Source organism: Dermochelys coriacea, chromosome 11, assembly GCF_009764565.3.
Source record: "Dermochelys coriacea isolate rDerCor1 chromosome 11, rDerCor1.pri.v4, whole genome shotgun sequence".
Classification (NCBI taxonomy): Eukaryota; Metazoa; Chordata; order Testudines; family Dermochelyidae; genus Dermochelys; species Dermochelys coriacea.
The window spans coordinates 63,972,508-63,993,896 of NC_050078.2; the positions used below are offsets into that span (position 1 = coordinate 63,972,508).

The window sequence follows — 21,389 nt, forward strand, 5'->3', positions numbered from 1 at the left end:
CCTTCCCTCGGGTGCTATTGCTGCCCAGGGTCCTCATGAAGACAGGGCGAAGATCATCCTCATGGCGCTGGAATGGCCGTGCTAACACTGGTTCAGCAGTGTTGCCTCTTGGTGGCGACCCCGTTTCAGCTGCCGCTTGGGATGTACTTGTTGTCCCAGAACCATGGCATTCTTCTACGCCTGAACCTGGCGGTGCTGCATCTGACAGCTTGGCTGCTGTGGGGCTAAATGTACAGGTACACCAATGTTCAGCTGAGGTTCAGTGAGTCTTGCTGGGAAGTAGGAAGCCCTCCATCAGAGCAACCTACATGGTCAAGTGGAAGCGGTTCACCTGCTGGATTGTAGATAAAAGTGTCCGCCCCGAGTGAACTTTGTTGCAGCTCATTCTAGACTACCTCTTGCATCGCAAGATCCAGGACTTGTCCCTTTCATCAATCAAGGTCCATTTTGCAGCCATCTCAGTGTTCCACCCACGGTTTGAGGGCAGGTCAGTTTTCACTTAGGATAACACAGCCAGATTCCTTAAGGGCCTTGAGATCCTCTACCCATAAGTTAGGGATCCCATGCCTCCATGGGACTTGAATCTGGTGCTGTTGCGGCTCATGGGTCCCCCCTTTGAGCCTCTGACTTCTTGCTCCCTCCTTCTCCTTTCCTGGAAGTTTACGTTCCTGGTAGCAGTGACGTCAGCCTGCTGGGTATCTGAGATTTGTGCACTCACGTCAGAACCAGTGTTCCCTCTAATTTTTCCCACATGTGCGGAATGAATTTTGTTATGTGCACCAATATGGAGGTGAGGACTTGCTAATATTAAGAATGTTTAAGGTTAGTAGTTGCTTTTTAGCATCCTCCTGAATCACTCTTGAAATGGAAGGTATTCATCATCATAGGATCAAAATACATTATCTGTATTTTGAAAAAAGCCAAACAAACAGAAATATGTATCGAACACTTCTGCCTTTTCTGCATTATTATTGACAGTTCTGCAGCATCCATCTAGTTGCATTGTTAGGGTTCCTTTTGTTCTAGATATGCATAAACTACAACTTATTGTCCTTAACTCTGCTGGCCATAGATTTCTCCTTGTGTCCTTTTGCTTCTCTTGACAATTTTCTACAGTTCTAGCTTCTAATTTATATTAATTATTTTTTCCATTTCTATGTATTTTTTTATTTTTGACTGCTGCTTTCACTTCATTGCTAAGCAAGGTTTTTTTGTTTGTTTGTGTTTTAAATACCAGTATAGCCTTCTTTCTCAATTGTGGAATTGTGGGGTTTTTTTGAGCATCTAGTAAAATATTCTTAAACGTTTCCTAATTATTGTTCAGATTTTTCTTTTTAAATTATTTCTTCCTGCTGATTTGGCTTATAATTGTTTTCAACTTAGAGACTTGGCCCTTTTAAAGCACCAAGTATCTATATGACTGGTTTGGACTGTATTCTGTTTGCACATAACAGATGTAATCAAGCCTTGAGCACTTGGACCTACGCAGCTACTAATTTTTTAGATCTGTGATTAATTCCTCTTTATCTGTCAAGATAACATCTAATATATAATTCCATTTTGTTAGAAGTGACACTTTTTTGAATTAGGAAATTGTCATCTATAATATTTTAAAATTCCAAGCACGTTTTACTATTGGCAGCATGAGAAGTCCAGAACATGTCACTCAGATTGAAGACTCCATTTTATTCCTTACACATTATAGTTAGATTCTTAAGGGAGCACTGCAGACTTTTATATACAGTATTAGATTATAGATAGATTATAGATAGATTCTTAAGGGAGCCAGTAAACAGTTCTCTAGTGTGATTTGGTGAACTGTAGCAGACACCAGCTAGTACCCCATCTTGTGCTTTATTTGTTAGAACATTGATCCATAAGCATTCAAAATCATCTGCTTCTGAGTCATCGGTGACTTGGAAACGGGTAGTGCCATTTTTGACAAGAAGTCAAGTTAGGTTACTTGTAAGTGTTCACCAATGCGAGTAAGGGTTGTACTATCCAGAGCTTATAAGCATATACGTAAGAGTTTTGCTTACCAGTAGAGGGCAGATTTCTCCTGCAGTAAGATTTTACTTTGAAAAAATCCTCTTCTTACGCAGTGTTTCAGACATTGAAATGTATCAAGTATTGATAATTGTTTAATGTTTTAACTCACTTTTCATATTTTCTTAAAACTTTCACTCATTATAACAATGAAGACCCAAGTAAATGCATTATTTCCAATCCTTATTTTTAGACTATATTCATCTTAGTTTCTATTTCTGGAACTTCTCTGGTATTTTATAATGTACTGTCAATATAGCTCTCTGTATTCAAATATATTAATGAAGAATGAAACACAAGAATACTGTTTTCACTTTCCACTTCCAGAAAATTCTTTCAGCTTGTTAAGGATAAAATATATGCTAATACCAAAGGGTTCCCTAAGGAAAAACCTCAAAATCTACTTTATTGGTGTTGGTGTATACCATTTAAGCCCTGTGTTGGTGCTGCATGAGGTGATTTGCTAAAAGAGCAATTGCACAGGTAGGGTCCCCTGCCAACCCTATGTGGTGTGGGAAGTGGGGATCCCAGCACTGGCTGTGCATCGGCCACTGAGGACGGTAGTGTTCAAATAGGCCACAAGAGTGGTCCATGGGATCAGTGATTACACAAATCAAATGGCTTATCACCTTGTGCAAGTGGAGTGGATGGGCTGTAGCTGCTATTTGAATCAAAACTGATAGGGTGAAATCCACCATCTCTGTGCATTTCATCTGTAATTAACTGAATGACTTGTGTGAGGCAAAAATAGCATCAGTCTGAATGAAAAGAAAAATTGGTATACAGTTTACCAATATAATGTGGTGTAACAGCTTTCAGAGATTATTTGTATAATATTTAGTTTGAAAAGTAAAGTAACTGGCTGTTTAGATAAACCTGTTAAATAGTTGTAATTTTTAAATTTCCTTCTGTAAGGGGCTCCTGGCATGTCTGTTAGAGTCCAAGGAGTCTTTGTTTTATTCCCCCTGATTCAGGATGGTATTTAAGCATGAGCCTGGCTTTAAGCATGTGAGTACTAACTCAGTTGCTTAGAGTTTGGCACATGAACCCTCTTGTCTTACAGTCTCACATCAAGTCTACTATGCTTGAGAATGAGGCGTAGATAAGACTTTTTGGGGAACCTCATAATATGACTCTTTAGTAGCAAGACTTGTTGCTATTAAGCAATATTAGCTGAAATTGGTGAGAACTTTTTCATGGAAAAGTTTTAGCTGGTTTGTTTTGTGCAGATTTTGAGTTCATTGTACATGACATTTTGAAGATACAAATTTCCCTTTTGGCAGATCATATTGTGAAATACAATTGTAACTTCACAATTTTGTTGAGCCTCAACCATCTTTGGCAAGTTTGACTTGTTGGCAGAAGGCATTGATAGACCAACATACAGAAAGTCACACTCACATTTATTATAATACACAAAAAACTTCAGAAACATTTGTCTGCTACACATACAACACGTATCCACAAAAAGAAAAAATTAAAAGTTGAGCCCTCTAACAATACATATTCTGTATTTCTCCACCCTCAAACACTCACTCACCATTATCTTAACACAGATAAAGCATTGCAAGCTTAACTCTGCTCCGTTTTCACCCTTCTGCGCATACCCGCATAGTAGTTGTGGATGATTGGTGCTGTAGTAGGTTGTATAGTGAAAGGATAAGTTGGTAAAGAGTTGTATGTAGAATGATAATTAGAGGGTGGCATCTTCTTGATGTCTGAGTTCAGATTGTGGTGCACTGTCAGTGGTGAATAGTATTTAAATGGTCAGGTTTAAACATGACAATTAGGGTACAGTTCTGAGCTCTCATTTATAAGTTTGAACTCTAGAGAAAAACTCATGTTAGCCCCAATTATGTCTTTTTAAAAATTTGACTATTTAAACTCTTAAAAAGTTTTAAGAGGCTATTTTATGGTTGAACAGTTTTTACTAAAATGTTTTGTATGTGTGCATGTTAAATGTTATTGAGCCTGGCACAGGCTTTCGTTTAATTCCACAGAAGCATAGAGTTTAGGAGGCATGCTGTGATCCAGAAAGACCATTTTTTGTGTGATTTCTCCCTTAGCATGTGTTAAGATCATTCGTTTTCCACGTTTCCTGAAACAAATCTAATTTCTTTTAATTTTTTTCTTTTAGTTCAAAAAACATCGTTCTTCCCATGCGTACACAAACAACTTTGCAAAATCTGTGGTAAACCTTGTAGATGCTGTAAGTATCATTATGGTTCCTGAAAACTATATCACTGAGTTGATTATTTAAGTCATTATATAGAAAGCTGGCTTTACAGACATTAGGATGAAAATAAATGCAATCAGCACTTGTTAAATGGTTGAAAAATAATTTTAAAGTTTCACTGCAGAGGACTGACTTGGGCTGCTGTGAAGAAAGATTTCTATCTGTAAGAAGCTACAGATTTATTCTTGGTATTTTCTCAAAGCTTGCGGCTGCCACAAATTTGCACTCTGGGGGAACTCAGAACTGTGAAGGAGCTTTCCACAAGTCACTGTTGAATAGTTAGATTTAATTAAGCTTTGAGATAGATAGATAGATAGATTATCTATCTATCTATCTATCTCTGTCTAATACTGTATATAAAATCTGCAGTGCTCCTAACTGCCACAAGTAGGCAATGCTGTGAGCACAGCTTATGGAAAATACAAATATCTGATGGGGGTATAACAGAAGCGTGTGAATAAGCATTTTCATTTCAGTGACATAAAAAGCCTCTTGTGAAGGAACATCTTTATAAGTGAGAGGGATGGAGAGCATTTAACAGAATTCACATGTGTAGTACATATACATGTGATAAGAAATGAACTAGTTTTGTATGAAACGTATTCTATAAACTGAAAACAAAATTGGAGATAAAATATATGCTCTCTCTCTCTCCCAGTTATACATATAACTACCGCACACAGTTTTGGGGTTATGTGGCATACTGAAGGAAGAATAGATCTCTGTGTGTTGATTTGACACCTTCTTAAAGGAAAACATTCTCACATGTCTGAATAGTATCATTGTTTTCCCCTTAAAAGCTCATATTTAGATATATTTGGCCACGTTTTGTCTTTGTATTTGCCTGTAATGGAAACCAGTAGGAACCATGAAAGTACTCTGAAACTAATCCAGTTTCAGCTATCAGTTCTGAATCAACATGACTTTTTGTATCTTGTGAGTAAATTCAGGAAAAGGAAGCACATCCAGACTTAATAAGCTGTCTGCTCCAACAGACAGGGGAAGGGCTGAGAATCATCAGCCCCATCTTGCAGTAGCCAGTGTGGAAGTGCACCAGGAGCTACTGCAGGACATTAGCAGGCATAGTAGCCATCACTAAGGCTACAATTTAGTCATGAGTATTTTAGTAAAGTCATGGACCGGTTGCGGGCAATAAACAAAAATTCATGGCCGTGTCCTGTCCATGACTTATACTATAAATACCCCTGACTAAATCTTGGGAGGGGGAACACTGCTGGAGGGGCTGAGGAGCCACTGCTTGGGGGAGAAAGGGCCAGTGGCACCAGGTGCTGGGGGCTTCCGAGCAGCAGCTGCTCTGGCTGCCCCCAGGACCACTGCTGGGGAGGGGCAGGGGGCCACTGCTTGGGGGAGGGCAGTGGCACCAGCTGTCAGGGGCAGCCACGGGACTGCTGCCAAGGGCCGCCGAGCAGTGGCTGCTCCAGCTGCCCCTGCGACTGCTGCTCAGGTGGTCCAATGGCCTGGGGCCACCCGAGCAGTGGCCAATGCGGCTGGTCCTGGGGCTGCTCCAGCAACGGACGGTGTTTCTGTCCCTGGAGCCACCTGAGCATCTGGCCGCTGCATAAGTCATGGATGTCGTGGGAAGTCATGGAATCCATGGCTTCTGTGACCTCTGTGACAGACACAGAGCCCTAGTCATTACAAACCTAAAAAGCAACTTGTAGATCTGTACAACTTGTTGACCCACCAGACGCTCCCGCAGAGTAGGTGACTGCAGAGCTGAATTCTGCAATACAAAGGGGTCTGTGGAACTATTACTACATTAATGCTCTTTATCCTAGCACTGCCCACAATAGTACCATACTGATGCTGCTGTGTTATGGAGCTTCCATTGACCCCAGGATTTCTCCCAAATATTCTTTTGAATTTGATTAAGCTAATACTCGATACAGGGGACCTCAACACACAACTAGTAGAAGATGCTGTTTAGGAGCCATGTTCTGACATTAAATATTTGCATCTTTTTTTAATTCTGAGAGAGAAAATAAATATGTACTTCACATCACTGTGTCAGTAGGCTTGAGATGCTTGTGATGGGTTGTCACCTTTGGGGTGTGAGAGCCCGCTGTGCCTCTCTAAGACACACATCTGGGCTGGCCCTGCTCACAATGCTTTGGGGACACATCCAGCCTCACCCAGTCCCTGTTATTACCCAACACAACAGCGGGTGGCGCCACTCACACAAACCTGAGTGCAACCAGCAGACACTAGCCAATTTCCCAGCTCCCGAGGCACGCATGCTCCACCCCCACTCCCCGGAGTATAAATACAACATTGTACCGTCTTACACTGCACAGAGATTTGTACAAAGTAAGCTCATAAAGTTCGCCCCTCCCTCATTGTGGAGAGGAAACGCAACCATTCCATTTCCCTTGAGCTAAGATTCCCAAGCGTTTAACTCCAACCATACTGGTTTAGATAAAGCATAAAACAAATGTATTAACTACAAAAGATCGATTTTAAGTGATTATGAGTGATAAGTAAAAGATCAAAGCAGACTACCTAGTAAATAAACAAAAACGCAAACTAAGCTTAATGTACTAGAAGGATAGGATTGAATTAACAATCTTTCACCCTGTCTGATGATACAAGCAGTCTTGCAGATTCTTAAGGCACAAGGTGCTCTTGCTTTGCAGCTTGGGATCCCCACCTCCGTTCCAAGTCCTTTTTCTTTTGGAGCTTCGCATAGGTGTTCAGTTGTGGGAGAGTGAAGAACAACCAATGATTTCACTCCCTGCCTTATATAGCTTTTTCAAATGGCAGGAACCTTTTGTTTCAAACTTGTTTCCCAGACCAGTTTGTGGAAAAATACAGGAGTCCTCAGTCATGTGGTCTGGTTACATCCCATGCAGAGTCATAGCAGCCATTTCTTACAGGCTGTCTGGAGCATTCTTAAGAAGGCTAAGCTATTCCATAGCCCATTGTCTTTGTTGATGACCCATTAGCACTGTCTGGCTTCTTCATTGTTGTACCTGGAAGGCTGGCTGTGGGTGTTTTCCAGAGTAAGCCCATTAGAAATACAGATCCATAGTCAATATTTATAACTTCAGATATAAAAATGATACATGAATGCAAATAGGATAATCATATTCAGCAAATCAGAACTTTTCCAATGAGACCTTATGTGACCGATCTTGTACAAAGTGCATCATAATTATGTCATAATCATACAACTGTGAAGAATATGGGGTGCAGTGTTACAATGCTAATGCAGAAAATGTGCAGCAAAACTACCGCAATTTCAGCTCCATTGTAAATTTGTTATGTGTGCCAGAACTGTGAGAAGGTGAATTTGTTACACATCAGCACTAGATAATGTAGCAGAGCTAGTGCATTCTAGTATCATTAACTATGCAGTACGGTTAGTTGAAGAGTCTCATTGCTGTGCTTCTAACACATCTAAACTTACTTAGGGTGCATCTGAACAACAGCTGAGAGGTGTAATTCCTGGTTCAGGTAGACTTACATGCATTAGCTCCACTTGAGCTAGCCCACTAAAATTAGCAGTGTAACTGCAGCTACATGGGTGGCATCTTGGGCTAATTGCCTGAATACAATCCAACTTGACACCCTGGGTACATACTTGGGCAGTTAGCCCAAGTCTGCACCTGTGCCGCCATGTCCACACTGCTATTTGTCCCCAAATAATTAAATGACAGATGATTATGCAGTCCTTATAGGTGTCAATGTTCATGAATTTAATGTAATTCCTAGAGCATACATGTGCTGTCTGAATTACAGGCAAAAACTCGGCTTTTTATTTGTTTAAAAAATGCTAACAAATTATATTACCCTCCAAAGGGGATAACAAAGACATAACTTGATTTATTTGAGTATAAAAAGGTTTCCATCACAAAGGTCTGAGAGAGAAATGTCTTTGCTATATATATAATGATTAGTCTCCCGGGGGCTGTAATAGTTTGGGGCTTGGTGTAGGGGCAGTTGGGTGGTGTTTAGTGGTGTAAAATATACAGGAGGTCAGACTAGATAATCTGATGGTCCCTCTGGCCTTAAAATCTGACTGATAGAGGTCATTGTCACTTCCTTATTCAGGTCTAAATATACCAGTCTTCTTTTCTGGGTGTTCAAATAATTATTTAAAATTGTGGAATTTCCTTTCTCTCTCTTTTTTGATCTTCAATAAATGAATTATAATCCTGTTACACCCATTCTTTTAATTATTTAACTTATTCAAAGCCACTTCAGCTGTTGAGCAGGCCAGATGTAAAATGCTGGTTAGGCTTCTATTCTTTGTATCACAACTTTTTCTTTATGCTAACATAGACATTTGTTAGAACTAGCAGCATGTATTCATGTACATTTGCTAGACCTGCAATAGAGGTCTTCCTACAGGATGGGGAGCAGGCAGATACCAGATGCAGTGTTGGTATATAATAATGTAAATGCTCTTTATTGATTACAAACCAAACCTTACTCACTCCACATTCACACCCCCAACATACTATATCAGAATCCAGAGGTCAGAATGGTTTCGATGGCCAGTTGAGATTCCTTCCGATCATAAGATCATAATATGCGTGGAGCTGGCGAAAACCACATCTACATCTACATGGGACTTTGGATCAATAAATGACTCCGATTTGCAGAAATCATAGGCAGCCATTTATAGTCCATTCCGTTGCATCATTGGTTCTTTGCCTTTGTTTACTAGGCCTTCTACCCACACAATTCCAAAGAGACAATCCTGGGCAGGCTGCCATGATCCAAGGCATGCCATTTCCTCCAATTCTTATACAATTTTATATCAGTTCAGCTGGTGGTGTTTCCTTTTCTGCTGATTTTCTTTTTTTTCTCAGAACATAACAAGATTGTATTTGCACAAATAGTTCTAATAGTCCTTGACCTTAAGTTCTTGCTTCGGTTGCCAACTTGCAATGCACATATTCATGTCAAGCACGCGTCATTCATACCAGGCCTCAGTAACATATTACATGGATATATGAATCACAATGTAGATTGATAAATATATATATATATATATATATATATTCAGCTATAATTTATTTACAGTAAAGAAATGTGATGAATCATATTTGTGTCATATATGTTAGGATTGTTTTGTGCACTTCATATTTCCTCTTGTATTTTTCCCACCAGTTAATTCAGTTCTTTGAGGTTGGTAAATAAAACTATGAATACAATTGTTAGTAAGACTCTGAGTCAGACTCAGTGGTATTGTGTGGTGCAATTCAGTCCAGTATAGCGTGGAGGAAATACCACCTAATCTTTGTTTTTATTTGTTTAATATATTGTACATAAAATGTCATGAAGTATATTGCATAGTTTTTAAATGAATACAAATATAATGCATAAAAATATTGAAGTGCCTTGGAATGTTTTTCAGTAATAATGTGAAACAGCTTATAGTTGCAGAGAGAGTCCTATCTGAGCAATCATTTGAAAATATGGACTATTTCTACATTATTATATTACACTTCCCCAAACAAGAGGTACAGAAAGATTAAATATACAGTAGTGACTAAATAGGAAAACAAAGGGCAGAGGCAAATACAGTTCAACCCAAGAAAATCTCAGAGTTCCTTCCAAGTTAACATTGTAGCTAGCTCTGTGCCTATGTGAGAGTTACTTATGAAGGATGTGGAGCCAACAGAGCTATCCCTTTTTTGGCCTGACACCAGCTGACCCTCAGAATAGCCATATGTGCTAGCTTATATAGGATGGTACAAAAATTCTTTTTTCAGCATGCAGGCATACATGGGCATCCTTGTGTAACCACTTGCTCTGTGACTCCTCCGCTAAACCCTAATACTGGTCTTAAGTGATACGGAAGAAGGAACTTTTGCTGGCCCTATGCACCATAGATGAATGTCATCCTCTGATGTCAAGGACTAAGCACCTAGTGGCATTGTTAGACTCCCCAAACGCAAGGATAATTAGGACCAGCGTTTCTCCATCCTCTTCCACACTGGGCAGTAGAATTAAGATGACATAGGGAAAGCTCATTCTGCATTACGCTAAAGGTTGCTGCAGCCCTTGCACTGGCATGACTCCCCCCAGCTTTCATAGGAATTCTATTCAGCTAGAATGCCTCTGGGAACTCCTGCTGATGAAGAACCCTTCCAAAACACCCCTGCCACCTCAATATGGACTCTGATTGAGCAAGCAGGGTATGACTAGCTTAATCTGTCTGTAAAATATATTGTACTATAATAAATTTTCAGTAGGATGAGTTTTAAAAAAGACACAGACTCTATATTTTCTTAAATTGTTTTTCCTTGGTATTTTTACTGTGCTTGATAGAACTCATTTGGTCTCTCATTGCTTTCTGTTTTTATTAATTCTCTTGGTTTTCTCCATTTTTGCTTGTAGTTAATCTCAGAATAATGATTTTTTCAGTCCAGGAAGTCAATGAATGTATCTTCAGAAGTATTTTGACCAATTCTGCAGTAAACGATGCTATTGTGTGTCCTTATTCTGGCTACCAGTGGCCATGCACACTATCCCACCCTTACAAATTAGCAGTGATCAGTGCAGGAATAATTTGCACAGTGGGTTTTAGCAAGAGTTTATGCCAACTGCTGGATGCATAAACATTCAGGTTCTGTCCACTTTTCCTTTCATGAAGGGCCTGTAACGTGATGTCTCCATTTATTTTAAAGGGAACCTGAAATGGAGCAGAAAGTTTCCTCCTTGCATTTCCCCTATGGATCCAGGGGGCATGGCTGTGTTTCTTGATGAAGTGTTACTGGTTACTGGCACTTTGAGAGTATCAGGTCCTTACATGCCCCCTCTCCACCTACTCAGGATATCCGTCTGCTTCAGAAAATAGAGTAACTCCCAGCCATCAAACATCAGCTAAGGTTTTATTCATCTGGCCTTATTGGATTTCCATATTCTCATGATATTGCTTTTGGCAATCAATAAATCACCCTCTCACAAACGATGGATCATACATACTCTTACTTGGCTCCTTTAGAAAGAACACATTATCACAAGACTTTTCTTGATATGCAATTCCTTCTTTAAAATATTTTCTGGAAAAAATTAAACTTGTCTGGTTGATCTCTCCTGTCCCTGTGCTCACTGCCTGTTTTCCAACCTGTGTGTTGCCTGCTGACTCCTTTTAGGCATAAACGGGCTGATGTTTTAACAAAAGGGTTAATGTAATTGTTGATTTATTCAGTGGATGCACCCATCATAGCTCAGTAGTCAGAAAAGTTATACATTATATTGGACATTCTAGGTGTAATTTGATGAAAAAATTAAAAAGTGTATTTGTAAAAATATATGGTGACTCCTGGAGATGCTCTTTGGTAACTGTTTGTATGCCATATGAATTAAAAATCAATCACTTGAAACATTGCTGATTCTATCTGGGTAGTGAGTCCTCTTCATGTGTCACCTTGGCCCTGCTTTCTAATTGCAGACAAACAAATATGAATGAGGAATATAAGCTCCTTTTGCAAACTTGCAAGTCTTGAGTATGTTATAGAAAATATAGTACTTTAAACTCTGAATTATAAAGAACATTTATTCTATCACTGAAATAAACCTTTATGAACAAAGATTACTTATATCTTAAAGTTATGTTAATAAATGTTTAGGGCCTGATTCTCATTTACACTTATACCATTTACCCTGCTTTGACAGGACAAGGTGGCCCTTAAAGTTGGTGTAAACAGTATTTATACCGCTCTCGCAATGTAAAGAGGAATTAAAGTGGGAGTGAAGTGGTCTTAGTGTAAATGAGAATCAAACTATATATGTGAATTAAAAAGTTTTTGATAGAACTGTTTTGGAGAAAACAGTGCTACTTTCCTTCAAGTTGATTGAGGATTGGTGTGACCTCTTCCTTGGTCATTGAGATCAATCAGTGTATCTTTAGGAAATTTCTATGGGGAAAAGTAGATATTCCTGTGTAGTGATCAGTTACTAAAATGATCAGACATAAGAAACAGTAAAGGGGAAAAATAGGAGGTCAAAATTGGAATTTGGAAAATGCATTTTGTCTTCTAGAATAGTAAATTTAATAAAATAAGATTAGCAGATTATAGATTTTTAGGCATATCAGCTAACTGTTTCCCCATGTTTCCCTCTTTCTTTATCCTCCTTGTCCTTCCGCTGACTCTGACTGGCTAACTGTGCATGTCTGACCCAGTGTTCTACTCCTGTGCCTGTCCTGTCTCTGTCCCCAGATATACAAGGAACAGCTGAACACCAGGGTGGTTTTGGTTGCTGTGGAAACCTGGACAGACAGGGATCGGATTAACATTCGCCCTGACCCTCTGCAGATGCTTCATGACTTCTCCAAATATCGACAGTACTATATCAAACAGCATACTGATGCTGTACACCTACTCTCGTATGTACTATTAGATGATGGTTTAATCCATTAGTTTTTACACATGTAGAATGTCTGCTTGTCTATCAGCCTACCTCTCTCTTTTCTTCTCTGCCTGCATGTCAATCAACCTTTGCCTATATTTGCCGGTTTCTGTTATTTTAATCTAGTAATAGTCCTGTCTACAGTGTGCAGCAGGGTATATTACAGGCATATCAATGTGTATTATGAAATTTTGAAGCCTATAGAACTATTATTCACTTGCAATTGAGCCCAAACATTTACCATAGTGTGCTCTAGCCATATCTTTGATGAAATCTGATTAGATCTTTGATTAGAGTAGATTTGATTGATTTGGTAGTTTGCTATCTTAAAAAAAACTACTTGTATATGCAGCTTATTTATCAGGAAACATAGCCCACTAGTCTCCTGAATGTTTTTCTATTGATGACCATGTGATAGTTTTTATATTGTGTGTTAGATTATCTTACATAGAGGTTTCCATGGTGGGGCCAGCAGACCTCAAAGACATTCTTGAGGGTCCAAGATGGTGCTGCTATACTCCTATGGCTGAACTCAGTGCAGCTACAGGATTGAGTAAACATGGCTATTAGCGTGCCTGTTATACCAATAAAATAAAAACCAGCAGGATCTTATTAAAGGGGAAAAGGCAAAATGTCACATTTATTGTGAATACAGAAAGAATCATAGTAACCAGTTAGTTATAGCTATAACATTCCATTCTATTTCATATTTATTAACACATTCATTCATACACACACACACACGCACACAGGTTCTGGAAGATTGTTATCATAGTTACCAGCCTTAGAGTTGCTCATGCCAAGCCACTGGCTAGGTGGCCTGGACGTGAGGAGGGAGCAGGGCCTTGTCAGATGTTCATCTGATGCTCCTGGAAGTTGGTTTGCAGAATCAGACCACAAAGTTCTCACTTTCTAGAGTCAATGTTTACAGGAATTTCTTCCTATGGCAGTCTATGGGAATTGCTTCATAATGCTGTTGCTGAATCAGTCAGCAGAGGGCACATTCCTGATGGCTCTGTGCTTCCAGACATTATCTTGTTCTTTGGTTCTCCCATCCTTGAGGCTGTTGGGTGGATTCCAGTCTGCCCTCCGGGGGTCCTCTGGTTATTTCCACTTGATGCCTTCTTCAGCCGATGGACACTGGATTCTTAGGCAGGCACCTCCCTGATCATTCAGTTATTATCCACACCAAGCATCCATCCACATACATCCTCTAGCTCTATTTTAATCACAATTGTTAACAAAGCGAGATGAATACAACAAAAGGGCTGGGAGACTGGGTGCTGTTTCTGTTGTTACAGAGTATTGCTTTGAGTCTCTCTCTGTGTGAGTAGTTGCTGTTACAAAGAATTGCTTTGAGAACAGACTCTGTCTTAGAATGTCCTAACACAATTAGCAGCTTGCAAGTTTCACACATAGAGGGAGAGAAACAGTACCAAAAACCAAGAGACCTCTTAATTAGTAATACCCTGGAATTTAAACTATGGGAATCAAACTCATTTGTGATTTTAATACAGAACTTCTTTAATATCCAACATGCCCTTGAGGAGGTTTGACCCATCAACCAGCTCTGCAATGTACCATTCTCTTTCCAGTGAGTAGCAGGAGAGGGCAGAACTGAGGGTGCCCTCTACAGGAATGTTCCAGTGGCCATATTTTACTCATCCCTATGGCTGCACTGAAGTCAGTCATGGAAACTCATGGAGTTGCACATGCTTAAACCAGAAATGAATTTGGCCAGAGAAGCTATGCATTTTGGGGCAAATCCTAATTGCATGTCTGTGGGCACAGAGAGGCCTCTGGCTAGAAAACTACAATGTTTTTGCTGCACATAGCTGGGGGGAAAGAGTAGGATTCGGCAGGGGGACACTCATAGGGTTGCACATCCATTATGCAGTTCAGAGCCCAGTTCTGCTGGGATCTGTCCATATGCACGTTCTCAATTTTATTCTCATCAGCTGAAGGCAAATGCTAGGGGTGCAGAAGCTATTCCAGCCAGTAGCTTCCAGTGGCTTTTTCTGCCACTCTACAATCTGGGCAGGGATGGTGTGAATTCCTCTTCCTTACTCACTGATCTCCCTAGCATCCAGCCAAGATATGGTTGGTGGTGTGTAGATTTACCCCTGTGTTTTTAGTTTTACATTGACTGTAGGAACCATTGCATTTGTTGCAAGTATGGGCATAGATATAACCAAAGGCTTTTAAGGATTTTCTCTAGGCCCAACTCTTGTATACTTCATTTTTGTGCCAAGGAGGAATAGTTTCCATCGTCTACTAGGGCCCAGTCCTGCAACAATTGTACATCCTACCTTCATTGACTTAAATGGGAGTTAGGGTTGCCAACTTGGTAATATTTAAAAAATGGACAGTCCAGCAGGAGTACTTTAACCTCCACTGACCTGCCTCTTCCCACGAGGCTCTGCCCCTGCCATTTCCTGCCCCTCAAGGCCCTGCTCCCATCCTCTCCTCTTCCTCCTCCCCCCATCACTTGCTGCATTTCCCTTCCCCCCACCCAGGTCAGGAGGGACTAACCTGCGGGGCTGCGAGCTGCAGCCGCCTGACGCAGGTAGGAGACGGCCCTGGCTGAGTAAGGGCTGGCGTGGGTGATGACCTGATGCCTACCCTACCTGTGGTAACTAGATTTTATGTGTCTGGTCAGTAGATCTGACTAGACACTCGTGTCCCCTTTTCGACCAGACTTTTCAGTCGAAAACTGGGCATCTGGCCACCCTTAATGGGAGTGTTGTGAGTGCAAGGACTACAGGATTCTGGCTTTTTTATTCATGTGAAAAAAATCTTGCTGGTAGTGGAATATGGTGATATACCATGATTTCCATTTTTTTGTGTGTTGATTTACTGTAATCACTGCAACAAGGTGGACACTAACTTGTTTTTCATCTATGATGTAATTATTCATAACAATCTCCTATTTATGAAGCATTTTTGTGTGCAGCTTTTATAGTTAGAGGCTGTGCAGCTCCATTTCACGAGTTTTATCTTAAAGATAGAATTATTTTTGTAATATTTATCATCGTAGTTCAATGTCCCACCTTTGCTTCAGTGATTTTTCTCCTCCTTATAGAATGATTTGAGAGTTGCCAATTTTGGTGGGACTATTCCTGGAGGTTTCATCACATGACATAATCTTTAATTAAAGATTAATCTTTAATTCCTGGAGACTCCAGAACAATCCTGGACAGTTGACAACCCTACTTACAATATTTACAGCGATATGAAAAACAATTTAATAGAACATTAAGCCAGAGCTATTAGAGTTTCACAGTTTCCATTACTGTGCTTCCTTGTATTTATGAATTCATGATTTCGTAAGATTTGTAATTGTACAAAATGTTATTTACCTGGACTTATAAAAGAAATTGCATCCTTTCTAAATATTATACTGTCACTAGCTGAATTGATATAGTGTCTCTCTTAATTCTGTGTGGTCATGAAATAAAGACACATGAAATTGTAAAGTATGTACACAAAAGAGGATTGGGTTAGGGGTCCTGTGCTGAGACACTCATCTGAATGAACTGACACTTGTGCAATTGAACTTTCAAATTAATCTGTGTTTATATAATATCCCTTAAAAGACAATTAAATATGAAATATAATAGAAAAACTGATGGTAGCAGTGTAATTGGAACTGAAGGATGAGGTTCCATAGGAGATGAAATAATGGCTGCAGACTGGTGCACAGAAGATACCGTGTTTTTCAGATTCATTTTTCCTTTGGAAGTCTATCCAAGAACCAACAAGGCTTGGCCTTAGCTTGTGACTTCTGATAAGATCCCAACTTATGGCAGTGTGACAACAGGCTGCTTGATTTTTTTTTACCGTTGAAGTCATTGAGCAAGGTAACAGGAAAATGAATCATGCCCAGGTTTCCAATATAGTATTGTAGAACATTAGCATTATGATTCAAGTCAAGGCATCAAATACTGTACTGTATATAATATCATTCAAAATAAAACTTATTTACAAAAAAATCCATTACAAGTGGTTATTATTATTAGACAGTCAGCAAACCTGGAAAATCAAGTATATTCGAAGGGTCATCTGTCCAAGTACTAATCAGATCCAAAGCTGTTTAATGTTAAAAAATTTGACATTCCTGTTTGGATTAGCAAGATCTAGTTTTTCTTTTAAGAATATCTGATATATTTGCACCTTCTAATTTTTGTTTACAGGTTGAGGGTGGGGCTAAATCTACAGAATAAGTGCCTCCTTGTTGCAAGTTTCATGTAGTTCACTCTTTTGATGTGTTCCATTTTTAAAGTGAATCACTTACCATTGAGAATTTGTCTCTAAATGAATAGATATTACAATGAAAACTAATGCGCACAACATATATTTTTATATAGGAATTAGATCTTTCAGATGACTGAATGGGTGTCCTATTGAACTTTACTGCATGAAATTTCCTATTCAACATCCTATGTATATTTTATTTACCGTATATGCTCGTTCATAAGCTGAATATTTTTGGTAAAAAAGTGACGCATCAAAGAGCGGGGGTCAGCTTATAAACGGGTCTACACCAAAATTTGATTATTTTAAACTCTGTGAAATCATTGAATTGAATATCTAATACATTGTCATTTTGTTTACCTGGAGTGTCTGCAGTCATGGAGCCCCTCAGTTCCCTGTGGCCGCGGTTTGCCGTTCCCAGCCAATGGGAGCTACGGGAAGTGGCGCGCCACTTCCCGCAGCTCCCATTGGCTGGGAACGGTGAACCGTGGCCACAGGGAGCTGAGTGTCTTCGTGCCTGTGAACGCTCCAGGTAAACAAAACGTCCCGATCCGCCAGTGGCTTCCCCTGACGGGCCGGGAGTCAAAGTTTGCCAACCCCTGAAATATAGGGTCGGCTTATGAAAGACTCATACAGTTTTTACTATTTTTACCTATCCATCTTGGGGGGTCAGCTTATAAATGAACGGGCTAATGAACAAGTATATACGGTAATTTTTTTAATTTATTTTATTTATTTATGTTCTTAAGGAATGTGACATTCCACTACAAGAGAAGTAGCTTGAGTTATTTTGGAGGGGTTTGTTCCGTGACCAGAGGAGTTGGAGTGAATGAGGTAACCCTTTCTATTAAAATGTTTTAAATGTACAGTTTCCTCTTTATGAATTCACCATTCCTTATATTTGGCACTTTGTTTTAGCCTCTGACTATACCACCAAAACTGCAACAATGCTGTTGAAAATCCATTGTAATTACATGGATCTAGCTATACTGCCCAAAACCTTTGCTCTTTACATATTGGGCTAAATTTTTCTCTTAGTTAGCCAGTGGATTCCACCAGCATAACTGGGAGGAGAATTTGGCTCAATATGTGTATCACGCTAATTAGTTTACTTTGAAAAATTTGTATATTCGTTGTGAAAGGTACTGAGTGTACCAGATTGACTGCTTGGTAAAGGCAGGTACCAGCTCCTGTTTCTTTGGTGTGTGCATGCAGTCACACATGGGTTTGATAAAATTACTGTATATGGTACTGAATTAGTAGTAAACCAGAATGAAGTGTTGCAGTATAATTTGTAGTAACTAACAGTGTACTATCTTTACTGTTATCCTCCCCTCTAAAAACAGTATGCCCTCCCATTGGCTATGGCACAGGAATTATCACAAAGTTTGGCTCAGAACCTGGGAATACAGTGGGAGCCAGCAACCAGAAAACCGAGTATGTACTGTCATTGTGCACTGACTTTCTTCTGTTCTCTTTTGCTGAACATACAAGCTTTTTGTAAAGGGTGTGGTTACATACAAATGTACATCGACATAATTGTAAATAACATACAGCCATTGATTTTGTTATACGCTGGAGAATTACAATAAGAACCAAAACTTGATTTTAGCCAAATCAAGGCCAAATAAACCACAACCTGGTTGTGCACTCATTTTACAGTCATCAGTCTCTGACTTCAGTGATACTTTTGTCTGAGTGAAAGGATCAGATTCATAATTGATGTGTACAGTGGTGTAACTTAGAACCTGTTATGCTAACTTAGACGTCCGCCCCTCTTGCCCTCAGACTCCCTTACCTATAACTTAAGTAGAATAGATGTAATTAAGTCTCATGGAATCTATATGCAAAGGAGTCTAACTTAAACTCCAAGAAGCGCAAGAAAATATAAATTAATGTTGGACGATGGTAGTTTAACTCACATCTTTTTTTTATATCTTCTGCTCCACGGCAGGTGAATTAGCCCAGCTTAAACACTATAGCACATGAGTAGAGTGGGTGTAAGTACTTCTAGGGGAGCCTTATCCAAAGTCCATTGACTTTCATTTGGAGTTTTTTCCATTGACTTCAGCGGGCTTTGGATTTGGCTCTGAGTATCTAACTTTCATCACCTTAAGTATCACTTCTGAATTTGACCCAATGAGTCCAGGATGAGGCCCCAATTTTGAATATCTCAGACATGCTTGTCCAAGTTTTTCTCATCCAAGAGAAAATATTTGTCAAAGCAGTATTCCTTTCACTATTATGTGGTCACGATTAATTAGCAGTTACCATACCATGTATCTGAGATACAGCATTATTTCCTTTTACTTAACACAGTTATTTCCTATTCTATCTCCAGTACTGTTGTGTGATAACTATTGATATATGTTGTATACTGGAGATGTCATCAAATCCTTCAAAAAGCAGTAGAATCTAGTCAGGAACACCTTTCCTCTCATTGTTGGGCTGGGTTAGTATTCTTTTTTTTTTTAAAGGAAAAATCAAGAAATTGTATCCTTGTTTTAGGTATGTCTTGCAGAGAGTAACAAGTAAATTGAGTCTCAACATCATTTTTGAAAGTGGTGGTAGAAGTACAAGCATTAGTATCATTACCCAGCAGGTAGAAGTAATAGCCTAACAATGGAAAAGTGATCAAGGTATAAATAACATGGCTAGAAAAGAAGCAAATTCTACCAAATGACATGTGGTTATTCTGTGTTCAGAAATACTGAATGTTTGCAGAGGTATCCAGAATAGAGTGTTTCTTTTTAACAGATTCTTGTCCACACTATATAATTCTTGTTTTACAGATTGTAAGACATTTTTACTTTGATTAACATTACTCCTGTATTTTTAATTAACAAATAAGTCATTGTTGACTTAGATGATGTAGCTAGTATAAAACCCTTTCATTCAACCACTTTCTGCTCTATATGCAAAGAACATAAGTTGATTGATAGATTGGGATGTTGTTATTAATAATTCAAAGCAGATGGAACAAATATCTAACTGTCATATGCACAAGAACATTCCAGTTTTAAGGCTACATTCTGTTATGATAAACAGCAATCTGACTGCAATATATACTAATTAAAACCTTCTTTATATATAGTTTTATTTTTGCTGACAGTATATTTATAACAAATTTCCTTCTTTCTTTTGTATGTTTGGTTTTGTCTGAGAAGAATGTGACTGCATAGAATCCTGGGGTGGCTGCATCATGGAGGAAACAGGGTATGCTGTAAAATCAGTAACTGAGGGCTTTGGAGATGAGATCGGAGTGCACAATTTGACATAAGTATTTATTTGTTGAGCATCATAAATCTGTTTCAGCACTAGATGAAAAGCTAGTACATTAGCAGTGGGGACAAACATTTGTGCTGAACAACTCAAACATACAAAAATTAAGGAACATAACATTGACTCGTAACATGGGATGTTTTGATTCTAGTTTATATTTTTAGAGTGGAGTTCATGGGTGAGCTCATAGGGCTTTCTGCCTCCCCTTGCTCAGTGTCTCTATAAGAGAAGAGATACCAAATCTCTAGCTATGAGAGAACAGGCAGCACTAATGCCTGCTGTGTAGAATGACAAAATGGAAGGGAACAAAGACTGAATGTTGCAAAACCAGATTTCGTAGCTGAGCTACTTCAACCTAAACTTTCTGAAGAGAATACATCTGAGAATTTGTACTGATTGTTTTGGTATGTCCAGTTTTTTATTCTTAGTTTTCCAGAAAGTAGTTAAAATTATCTTCATTTATCTCTTCCATACCAAAAGGATGCCAACATTTTTGTAAACTTTTAAAACTATATATAGGAACCACTGCACCCACTACTGAAGTGCAGTCACTTTTGGAATGGAACAAAATAGGTATTTAACAGAACACAATAATTCTACACAATAGTTTAGGATAAGTAGTAAGAAAATAACTTTTCCAATTGAAACTGCAGTGGAAATTTAGGTAAGCAGAATGTGTAATCCAAACTGGAGTTTTGTCAGGATGCTAATATCTGTACTATAATAGGGTGGTCCGTCCCTTTAAGGGCCAGAGGCCAATCATCCGTGTTCACTAATCAGATGCAGCTAAAAATGGAACAGGAGTTCCCTATAAAGAGCTTCAGGAAACTGGGGGTTGATTGAAAAAGGGGCTAACTACAGAAAGAAGCTACAGTCTCCTACAGTCGTTGCTAGGGAAGGGAGACTCTAGATGTAAATGTGAAGTCTGGGAGTTGTATCTGGGTAGAAAGCCCCAGCTGGAAGGTTAGTTTATTGTTTGGATAATAAATGAAACCAGGATGTAAGGGCAAAAGACTGATTTGGCCATGGCTGATAATTCCCCAGACTGGTGAAGAAAGTTATGAGTTTACACCTACATCTGTGAAAAATGGCATACAGTGGTAAATGACTACAATGGAATATAATGCCTGAAGTTTATGGGTTGGCTTGGGACATTTTATTGGAACTTTTTCAACCCAAGTCATGA

The 21,389-nt window shown here is 39.2% G+C and overlaps 1 protein-coding gene across 9 annotated transcripts in view; it reads left to right on the forward strand.

Annotated features, from left to right (window-relative positions):
- The window catches only part of ADAM23 (ADAM metallopeptidase domain 23), a 179,673-nt gene that overhangs the window by 87,926 nt on the left and 70,358 nt on the right, over positions 1 to 21,389 (forward strand). For all 9 annotated transcript variants that reach the window (XR_005295655.2, XR_005295656.2, XM_043505643.1 and 6 more), the window contains exons 10-14: positions 4,184 to 4,255; positions 12,478 to 12,644; positions 17,671 to 17,755; positions 18,268 to 18,358; positions 20,089 to 20,137. Coding sequence is in view for 7 of the 9 variants with exons in the window: in XM_043505643.1 (XP_043361578.1) it covers positions 4,184 to 4,255; positions 12,478 to 12,644; positions 17,671 to 17,755; positions 18,268 to 18,358; positions 20,089 to 20,137 (464 nt within the window). In the remaining 2 variants the exon portion in view is untranslated. The remainder of the gene's footprint in view (positions 1 to 4,183; positions 4,256 to 12,477; positions 12,645 to 17,670; positions 17,756 to 18,267; positions 18,359 to 20,088; positions 20,138 to 21,389) is intronic.